This window comes from Archocentrus centrarchus, unplaced genomic scaffold (assembly GCF_007364275.1).
Source record: "Archocentrus centrarchus isolate MPI-CPG fArcCen1 unplaced genomic scaffold, fArcCen1 scaffold_36_ctg1, whole genome shotgun sequence".
In the NCBI taxonomy this organism is placed as follows: Eukaryota; Metazoa; Chordata; class Actinopteri; order Cichliformes; family Cichlidae; genus Archocentrus; species Archocentrus centrarchus.
This window is the reverse complement of record NW_022060263.1, coordinates 2,955,874-2,966,489: the sequence shown is the minus strand read 5'-3', so window position 1 is coordinate 2,966,489 and position 10,616 is coordinate 2,955,874. Positions and strand designations below refer to the sequence as shown.

General features: G+C 45.1%; 1 protein-coding gene across 3 annotated transcripts; it reads left to right on the top strand.

The window, feature by feature from the left end:
- The first annotated feature begins 1,318 nt into the window (after positions 1–1,318).
- mmadhcb (metabolism of cobalamin associated Db) lies at positions 1,319–9,529 on the top strand. Of its 3 annotated transcripts, none has more exons than XM_030724480.1 (8): positions 1,319–1,530; positions 1,771–1,820; positions 3,006–3,150; positions 4,475–4,692; positions 7,317–7,422; positions 7,554–7,684; positions 8,405–8,491; positions 9,142–9,529. In XM_030724480.1, the coding sequence occupies exons 2-8, from the start codon at positions 1,812–1,814 to the stop codon at positions 9,334–9,336; spliced, it is 891 nt and encodes a 296-aa protein (XP_030580340.1). In that variant the 5' UTR covers positions 1,319–1,530; positions 1,771–1,811; the 3' UTR covers positions 9,337–9,529. The 3 variants fall into 3 exon arrangements, with proteins under 3 accessions (XP_030580340.1, XP_030580338.1, XP_030580339.1); XM_030724478.1 differs by having other exon boundaries at positions 7,314–7,422; XM_030724479.1 differs by having other exon boundaries at positions 1,707–1,820; positions 7,314–7,422.
- Positions 9,530–10,616: the final 1,087 nt, after the last annotated feature.

Genomic DNA, 10,616 nt, shown 5'->3' with positions numbered 1-10,616 from the left:
ATTGCGCAAATGCAAAAAAGCGGTCCTACATATTTGTTTAATATGTGCATTGAAGGACATATCCTGGTCAAAAATGACTCCAAGATTTCTCACAGTGTTACTGGAGGCCAAAGTAATGCCATCCAGAGTAAGTATCTGGTTAGACACCATGTTTCTAAGATTTGTGGGGCCGAGAACAAGAACTTCAGTTTTATCTGAATTTAGAAGCAGGAAATTAGAGGTCATCCAGGCCTTAATATCTTTAAGACATTCCTGCAGTTTAACTAATTGATGTGTGTCATCTGGCTTCATTGATAGGTAAAGCTGAGTATCATCTGCATAACAATGAAAATTGATGCAATGCTTTCTAATAATACTGCCTAAGGGAAGCATGTATAATGTAAATAAAATTGGTCCTAGCACAGAACCCTGTGGAACTCCATAATTAACCTTAGTGTGTGAAGAAGACTCCCCATTTACATGAACAAATTGGAGTCTATGAGATAAATATGATTCAAACCACTGCAGTGCAGTACCTTTAATACCTATAGTATGCTCTAATCTCTGTAATAAAATGTTATGGTCAACAGTAAAGTATATATATATATATATATATATATATATATATATATATATATATATATATATATATATATATATATATATATATATATATATATATATATATATATATATATATATATATATATATATGTAAATTATACATGCAATAATATAGGTGTACACAACACTATTTTTCAGAGAAACATTTGAAAAAGGAGAAAGTGAAGATTAAATAGCATTTTACGGATCTGTCAGGTTTCCGATATGTGCCCCCCCCAATAACTCCTTCCTACACCCTTGGGTCAACTGCACTGCTCAGCCACAGATGCATTTTCCTTACAAACGTGGCTGCATTTAAGGGGAAATAAACACACTTTCCAACAGTAAAAGATTCATTGCCAAGAAGCATCTTTATAACAAAGAAATAATCCATCAAACATTAATTTCCTTACTTTTTGTGCTAAGTTTGTCTTTGATTGCTTTTAAATATAAATATAATGTAATTTAGAGTATGGTCTGAGAGTCTCCTCAACTGTATTTGATACAGTGTATGAATTATAAGGGATATAATAAAAACCATCATCAAACAGCTGACTGGATAATGTAGAGTGTAATCAGCTAGAATCCAGCCAGTAAGTACTATAAGTGACTGATTTTTAGAAAGTAATAGTTTAAACGTTCAGCCTTTTGTTTGTTTTGGGGGAGGGGCCGGGGTGTCATCCAGTCCAGCAGGTGGCAGTAATGCACCATGAACTAGTTTGCCCAGCGCCAATAAACCCGGAAAAAGAAGACGAGCCCCGAGTTCAAGGTACGGTGTGACCGAGTTATCTGCGGTCATTCTCTTTAAATGAGCTCCGTGTCCTACACAGGAAACATAAACATATAACACAACGCTGTCAAAGGTCGAAGGTCCTTCTTCTTTTTCTTCTGGGACTGCAAATGGAGACAAATTAACGCGGTCATCTGGTCTGGACTTCCTGACATCGTGTAAGTTGTGCTCTGTTTATTAGCTCCCAGTATTATGTGTATGTCTATGTGCTGTCATATGATCGGACAGATGTTACAAATAGATCTGAAGCGAAAGAAGCGCGATCCTTGGCCGCAGAGGGTTCATAACATGCAGCCATGATGCTGTTCTTTGTATCGATTACTAACGGTCTTAGACCCCTGACATCAGAGAGGACGAAGGTCAGCGGTGCGCCTGATGACGCTCATCTTCTCTTCCAGAGCCATCCCTGGATCCTGCACACAATCAGAGGCACAGCAGGATGAGCGGTGTAAGTGTTCAGCTGTCCTGACCTAACCCTCACCTTATCCTGACCTTAACTTGACCTTATCCTCACATCATCCTTGCCTAATCCTGACCTTGTCCTCACCTAATTCTGCCCTTCATGCTGCACAGTTACATCACACAGTTCAGCATCGAAGGATCCCTGACAGCGTCGTTAAATATTTTGCACAGTGCCATTAAAAAAAAAAAAATTTTTTTTTCTTATTTGTAACAAAACAATAAATCAGGAAGAGGGCAAATACTTTTTCATGGCACTGTGCATATAGACTTAGCAGAGCTGTTGTACCATAATATCTGCTGAGTGTGTGCTGGTGCCATCGCAGCTGCCACTGGGCAAGAAGCAGGGTGTAGCAGGCCGTCAGTCTGTCATGAGGCTAACCCAGAGAGACAGACAACCATTCACTCCTGCAGCCAGCTTAGAGACAGCAGTTAAGCTAACATGCATGTCTTTGGGCTGTGGGAGAAAGCTGGAGCAGAGAGCCTATGCATGGACATATGCAAACACCACAGAAACCAGTCGGCATTTGAACCAGGACCCTGATTAGCAGTGCTGACTGTCATTGCACCACTGTGCCCCCAGCACCAAACTGTATCCCCCTCAAATGAACGCAGAGTTAAATTGACACCGGTATAAAAGAGGAGCGTTAGGCTGATTACAGGTGTCAGAAAGCTGAAACCTTTCACCATCTAGAGTTGTGATGGTGTTCCATCCATCCAGCCATTCTCTTCTGCTTATCCTGTTCAGGGTCACGGGGGGGTGGAGCCTATCCCAGCTGACACAGCGTGAGAGGCAGGGTACACCTGTACAGGTCACCAGCCTGTCGCAGGGCCAACACAGAGACAGACAACCATCCACACTCTTAGAGTGACAGCTCATTTAGAGTGACCAACTAACCTAACCCCACTAACTGGGTGTCTTTGGACTGTGGGAGCAAACCCACGCAGACACGGAGAGAACATGCAAACTCCACACAGCGAGGCCCAGGCCAAGGTGGAATCGAACCCAGACCTTCTAGATGTCATTCTAGCTGTGAGGCAGTGCTAACCACCACACCACCGTGCTGCCCGTTTTGATGGTTTTTACTGGATTTTATTGTATGTGCTGACTGTATTTGGGGCTTGTGCAGGACAGGTTGTCATGTGTTGTTGTGCTGTTTGTTTTTGTGTCCAGGTGCTGTGCAGCAGAACCCGGTTGGTCACGTACCTTCCGGGGCTCCATGTGTTGGTGCATCGTGTGGCTGGAGGCAGAGCCTTCTCTGCTGCTGGGTCATCGGGCTCAAATGAGCCGCCCTTAGCCTGTAGTCCCTCCGGTGCAGGTATGTTTGATACGTTAGCTATAACTTAAATATGGTGGCATTATGTTAAAGAAAAACCCACAATGGTCACTGAAATCACGTAAAACTGACTAAATTAATAATAAATAAAACATTACTGACTAATGAAAATCAGACACTGCTTTTGAATTATGGCTCCAAATAATTATTTTCAAAAATGATGGTACCCCTGGAAAAGATTGAAAATAAGTTGAGCACAGCAACATGTTAAAGTGAGGTGTGTCCTGTAGTACAGGTACATGCAGGTGTGCTCTCACCTGTAGTCAGTCAGTCTGCCTGTTTAACAGCTGAAACGTGGTCACTGTGCTCTTTGGTATCACGGTGTGCGCCACACTGAACATGGAGCACACAGAGCTGAGCAGAGAGCCGTCTCAGGATATGAGAGATAATTACCGACCAGCACGTTAAAGGTAAAGACTTTAAGACCATCTCCAAGCAGCTGGACGTTCCTGTGACCACAGCTGCACAGATTATTCCCGAGTTTAAGGTCCACGGGAACGGTCCAATAGGAAAGGTAACGAGAGAGCCCAGAACAGCTTCCAAGGTGAGCTCCAAGGTCAAGGTGCATCAGTGTCAGATCGCACCGTCCATCACTGTTTGAACAAAGTGGGCTTAATGGAAGACGAGCGAGTAGGACCCGCTGCTGAAAGCAAATCCTAAAAAAGGGAGACTGGAATTTACTGAGATGCATATGAAAAGCTGCAAAGCTGCCGGGAGAGCGTCCCGTGGACAGATGAGACAGACCTGGAGCTTTTTGAAAAATCCCCTCAGCTGTGTGTTCACAGAGCAAAATGATGACACAGAGAAAAGGACGCCTGCTGAGAAACACGGAGGAGGCTCGCTCGCGTTCTGCTCTGCTGGAACAGGGTGGCTGCGTAGCTACAAGGAACCTCAGGACGATGGAGCCAGATGTGCCGCCCAGTGTCAGGAAGCTCAGTCACAGGTGGAGGCCCCTCCAGCAGGACAGCTACAAACTCCCACTCAGGCTTCATCGTTCCACCCACTTTCATTAGTTTGGGTCTGAAAAGGATTCTTTTGACCCACAATTCCAAACGAAAGCCTGATCTTCACGAGTTCATGTTCAGTACATGTTTGTTACTTTTATTAGTTTTCTTTATCACTTTTCAGTTTCACGTTGCTTCAGTGATCTTTGTAGGATTTTCTTTCTATAATGGAAGGGTACCAACAACTTTGTCCATGTGTGCAGATGTTCCTGTAGTTTATCAGTTTATGTTGTGGTATTTTGTATCAGAGCAGGCAGGGTTTGAGGGATTCTCTGTGACTGCATTTCTGTGTTGTGTTTAAGGACTGCAGACAGTGTGGCCTGATGACAGCATGGGGCCGTTTGGGCCCCAGGACCAGCGCTTCCAGCTGCCCGGTAATGTGGGCTTTGGCTGCCACCTGGAAGGGCTGACAGAGCAGGAGAAGCTCCTGACGCACCAGATGGTTCCTGATGTGTTGTCTGCTCCATCCAGCTCTGAGAGGCATGAGCTCGTAGTGGCCCAGTTTATCGGAGAGTTCTCTGTAAGTCCAGTAAGAACCTCAGGAGTGCTTCTCAGGAGAAAAGACAAATGAAACAGGAAATGTGTAAAATGAGCAAAATATACTGTAGTATTATTACTAATGCTAATCGTGCCGCTGATGTCACAGGTGCAGTTAGGAATTTATACTGAAGTCTCTGTCACAGCAACAGATCTCATCCATGTAACTGAGACACTCATTAAACTGGAGGCAGCAGTGATGCTGTCATCAGTACTGCAGGAATCGTGTTAAACCAATCAGATCACTGTTTAGTACAAACAGTGATGCAGCTCTGATCGATGCACATGTTGGTCTGTCTGTGCTGTCCTTTAACCCTTTAGTTTACTTCAGAAGGGAGGGCAGAACATGTGAGGAAGCCCTGCTGCTTTAACCCTTTATTTATCACCGGCCTGAACTTCACAAGTGCCGCCATTTGTGCACGTCTGACAACAATTACTGTAATAACCCTGTTTGACATGAAGCATAATTTCTCAGCATTTGAATTTTTCTGATAGGACGAACAGTCGTGTAATTATAGTAGTTCACAGTGTGTTTGATCTGCGGTGTGTGTGATTACTCAACTAGACAACTAGTCATCCCTATTGTTACTAGTCAGTACCTGCCGTACTACTCAATTAGCCTAATTATTAAGGTTTTAATTAACCCATGCGGGTAAATGTTTGTCCTAAATGTTATTCAGCCATCTGCCACATGATAGAGCTGCAGCCCTGACATCGTTATAGAAAAATGCCGTAATGTAACCTGAAGTGCACCTCCCTTTCTTTCCTGCAGTTGCAGCTACTCATAATGCGCCACACTTTTAAGTCACAGTTTATGTTCTCATATTTAACGATGCGTGAACATCATCTGCAGTAACGCGTTTTCATATTTATAAATGATTTTATGTTTTTATTCTTCGTTGTTTGGAGTGTAGTGTGCAGTGTTGGGCGGTGCCGCACAGCATTTAAAGTGATTGATTGCAGAAGAATGTGATTAATGGCTTCAGAAGCCTTTGTTCAGACCAGGGCTGTCAACCTGAGGCACAGGACGGGCCACAACTGAAGACACAGTGACGAACACGATTACTGATAATCATTTTAATCAGTAATATGACTTTAAATTTCCAGAATACAGCAACTTTTTCCTCAACACATTAAAAAATCTATAAAATGATATTTCTCTTCAAAAATCACAGCAGGAAAAATGAATAGATTTAAAGCTGCTGAAAATTTGCACATTTTTTCAGGTAAAAACTGAATTTCTGCTCTTCAGTCAGAAAAACGCTGTTTTAATGTGTGTTTGTCAGCAAACACAGCGCTGCAGACAGTCACGCGCTCCCGTCCACAAAGCTGCAGGGACTTATTGAGATGCTTGATGAGAAAAGCCGACTCACACAGCCACCTTTCACCCCGGAGCCCTGCTGAGTCTTTTGCTTTACTTTTCATGAACTTGACAGAGTTCCTCAGGTAGCATCACACCTGTCCAGAAAAGAGCCAAACTGATTTCAACCTTTGCCTCTTATAAACTTCACTGTGTGTTGCGGCGCGTTGTGTCTTGAGGACTTTGCTGCAGCGTTTCCCGCTGCGTGAAGCAGTGATGCACTGTCAGCTCACCTGTGCAGGTCTCCCTCTGCATCTTCTCCCGTATCCGTCCCACCAATGGGCGTCTCTTCTCCTCGCCCATCATAGGCGAGGAGGAGAGACGCACGCTTTTCCTCCGATGGCAGCGATCAGGTCCTTTGCCTTTCTGAAAATCCCTGCTCTCCACTTTCCATTTGGGCATTTTTTTTTTGCGGGGGTGAGGGTGGGGGTGGGGGGAGGTCCTGACTTAAATGTAACTGTAAAAAGTGCTGACCCATGTTTTTATCTGCTGATCACTGATCAATATGTGTCTTTGGCAACAGGGAAAATGGCTCAGCACAGGTCTTGGCCTGCGCGGCAGCTGTTGCAGTGCATTGTGGGATTTGTAGTATAAGTGGTGGGAGCACTATTTACCCGTGGGCCATACAAAATTATATTGCGGGCTGGATGTGGGCCGCGGGCCTTCAGTCTGACACGTGTGTTTTAGACAGTTTTTGACATCGTTCATTAAACTGTCCTAAAATGTAATTTGATGTCTGATGTTTCTCAGTTTTAGACTAGTCGGTTAGTCTAATTCTTTCATTGTTCAGTCGATTAATAAACGAGTCACCAGGATCATCCCCAGTCTGATCACTTTTGTTAGTGCTTTACATTATTGATAGATGATAGATGTGCATTATTCATCAGCCACAATCATCTGTAACTTACTGAGGTGTGATGTGGACTCAGAGATGGTGGCTCATCAAACGAGTGGACACTGGCAGAACCTCAGAGTCCACAGCACTGTGTGTGTGTGTGTGTGTGTGTGTCTCTGCAGTGCTACATGCACACACGTAACAGCAGCCAGGCAGCACATCTGTCATACAACCGGCATTGGTCGGAACATTTTGGGATAAATGCACAGCATACAGAGTTATTGGCTTCATACAGCAGTGACGTGTGTGTGTGTGTGTGTGTGTGTGTGTGTGTGTGTGTGTGTGTGTGTGTGTGTGTGTGTGTGTGTGTGTGTGTGTGTGTGTGTGTGTGTGTGTGTGTGTGTGTTAGAAGAAAGCTGGTCCTGCATGTTCTGACAGAGTCAGCACAGCTGCAGAGTACTTTGACAGCTCCAGGGTGGAGTGTGCCGTCCAGTCCTGTCCTGAACTCTTAAAGAAAGGTACGTCACGGATGCGCTCTTCCTTTTCCGTAACATCCATCTTCATCGTCGTTGTTGGTGCGAGCACTGAGGCTCGTGCTCACACGTGTTTCTGATGAGAAGCAGTTTCTGTCTCGTGCGTTTCCCCACAGACTTCCAGTCGATGTTTCCTGAAGCTCCGGCCTGTGGTATGATGGTGGTCACAGTTACCCAGAAGACCCACCACGATATGACATCATGGTGTGATGAGGTGGAAGAGGAGAGAGAGCAGCTGCTCGACAAGGTGAAATGCTGTGTGTTAGAGCTCAGTCAGCTCACGCTGTAACACAGACAGGAGGAGATGCCAGAACAACACTGGAAATGTCACGTTAGCTTCAGAAGCTGGGAAAGCTACTGTGGAGCTGGAAGCACACAGCGATGACCAGTGATGGCAGGCTTCAGCTGAGTCGACACAATTGTGTCTTTAAGAAAGCTCTGCCGTTAAAGTCGGAGCCTCAGAGTCGGGGGAGCTTCCCGTCCCTCATCACTGCAGTGTTAACTTACCTCCTCTTTGGAGCAAAATCCAAACGGAGGCACTTTTTAAACTGACATTTCTCCATCAGTTTTAGTGACGTACAGATAAAACTGTGCCTCCTGCTTCAGTCACGTCTCCGTGTGCTCACTGTGTAAAAAGTTTCTCACTTCCAGTTTCTGTGAGTCTGTTTGGGGGGGGTCAGCAGCAGTTTCTTCCCCACATCTACTTATTGCTGGGAAAAGACATGAGCACATCCACCAGCTGCTCCCTCCTGCAGTGTGGTAGGTTTAGCTCTACCAGTTAAGTGTTGGGCTGGGGAGGTGAAGGTCATAGGGTCGTAGGTTTTTTGACTGGTTGAGCTCTTTAAACAAATTAATTTTGAGTTATTTTAAGCGTTTTGGGACATTTCAGCTCCAGTCTTTCACATCATGTTCTCTAATGCTTTTTCTAGTTAATGTGCTTTTCTGAGCAGTGTGTCTGTGCTGTTAGTTTGTTGCAGGAGCCAAGGAGATCTGCTGTGCTCTGCAGAGAGAAGGCTTCTGGGCAGACTTCATTGAGCCTTCATCAGGCCTGGCTGTAAGATGCTGCTGTGTGAACACTTTCATGTCTGCTTTCCACCTGTCAAAAGCTGTTCAGGTTTTTCCAGGGTAGCAACAGATGAACTGCTTCATTGGTGTGTAATGATAATGATTAATGATAATGATTAATGATAGCAGCATCAAATGAGCAAAAAGAAAGTTCAGGAATCTTCTAGAAGCCTGAGTTCCACAGACTTACTCACTTATGCTACATTTATTTTATCTTTGAGAGTTCAAAAACCAAAGTGCCGGGGTGGCTCAGGGGCAGAGCAGGCGACCACATGTATACGCTGCCCTGCAGTGCGGGCGGAGTCGAGTCCCAGCTTGTCGCCGATTTGCCCTCGTGTCTTCCCCTGCTTCTTTTGGTAAAATGAACCTAAAGTGCTGCATAAATGTCTATTTATTTGGAGTTTTCTGAAATAGGGCAGCACAGCGGTCAGCACTGCTGCCTCACAGCAAGAAGGTCCTAGGTTTGAATCCACCTTGGCCTTCATGTGTGGAGGTTACATGCTCTCCCTGTGGCTGTGTGGGCTTCCCTCCCACAGGCCAAAGATGTACAGTTAGTGGGGTCAGGCTGACTGACCCTGTGTGTGTGTGTGAGTGTGTCTCTGTCAGCCAGAAAACTCGTGTTTGTGTGTCCCTTCTCAGTTCTTTGGCTCGTACACCAACAACACGCTGTATGAGACCGACGACCGCTACCGTCACCTGGGCTTTCACATGGAGGACCTGGGCTGCTGCAGAGTGATCCGACACTCTCTGTGGGGGACGCACGTTTTTGTAGGGACAATATTCACCAGTGCACCTCCTGATACTCCCACTATGAAGACGCTGCAGGGTCACTGAACACAGACTCTGGGATCCTGGGCTGCCAGTAAAACTGTTTAATATCTCTGGACTGTGGTTTTTTATGTACTCAGAATTAATTTAATAGCATTTGTGGTTACAATCTGTAAACATATTCCTTACAATGGAAACCTGGTTCTGTAGAGAAATGGCAGAGGCTTAAATCATCACAATAAAGCTCCTGTTGTAAATGCTTCTCTTGTAGACTGCTTCCTTCGCCTGACACCTTGTACAAATGGATAACCCTGTCTGAGGCCCTGTGCCCCACCCTCAGCCTTCCTGCTGTTGCGCTGCTCCCTCAAAGCAGACCTCAGACTGAGCTTTAGTGTCCGTGCATGTGTGCTCCAGTGTTCAGTGTTAAATTCACAGTGAACTTGACTTTGGTGCAAACTAAAAGATAAACTGCAGTCTGAAGCAGCACGCTCACCAGCCTTCATTCCAGCACGTGACGCACGCTCGATCAGAAATTTCAGCTGCTGTGGGAATAAGCTGTCAGAAGGCGTGTCAGCAGCTTATTGTGAGGACTGAGCTTCCTCAGTGAGACGAGCTCTCTGTACTGTTTATAAAGCCTGTGGCAAGAACAAACGTGGGGGTCCGGTTTGATTTAAACCAGCGATGGTGTAATCCTGCACACGCCTCTGTCACAGAGAGGATGTGTTATCCTGATACTGTATTATTAGCAACCAGATAACCAGAGCAGCAGGCGAAGGTCTCCGTGAAACTGTTGCTAGGATACAGAACAAACATCCAGAGGCTGCTTCAGTGAATACATCAGCTGGTGTGACTGTGTGTGTATGCAAGTGACATAACGGCGATCCTCAACCAGAAGAAGGGACGGTGACAGAGAACAGCTGATCAGCTCTGATCAGCCACGTTATAACATCAATATGGATCAAAGAGCATCAATGCTGAAGACTCCTCTCTATCCACAGTAAAACACATGCAGAAAGTCATTTGGACCCATAGCCACCAGGCTTTTCAGTTCACACAGAGATAGTGGATGAGCTGTCAGACTTATGATTCCCTCTGGGATCAATAAAGTTATTCTGATAACTGCTGTCTAATCATTGAAAATTTCCTGTAATTCTCACTTGTGAGGAGATGAGCAGTAAGTAATCTAGCCATCGTGTCTCTTTGGGGAGGACACAATATTGCCTGATACAGTGGTATGTAAAAGTTTGGGCCCCCCTGATAATTCTCCTGGTTTTCCTTTATAAATCATTGGTTGTTCAGAGCAGCAGTTTCAGTTAAATCTATCATACAGCAGATGAACACAGTGA

Coding starts and splice junctions, on each gene's coding strand:
- mmadhcb (XM_030724478.1), top strand. Junction 7,423..7,553: donor TCCTGAACTCTTAAAGAAAG/GTACGTCACGGA, acceptor GTTTCCCCACAG/ACTTCCAGTCGATGTTTCCT. Junction 7,685..8,404: donor GAGAGCAGCTGCTCGACAAG/GTGAAATGCTGT, acceptor CTGTGCTGTTAG/TTTGTTGCAGGAGCCAAGGA.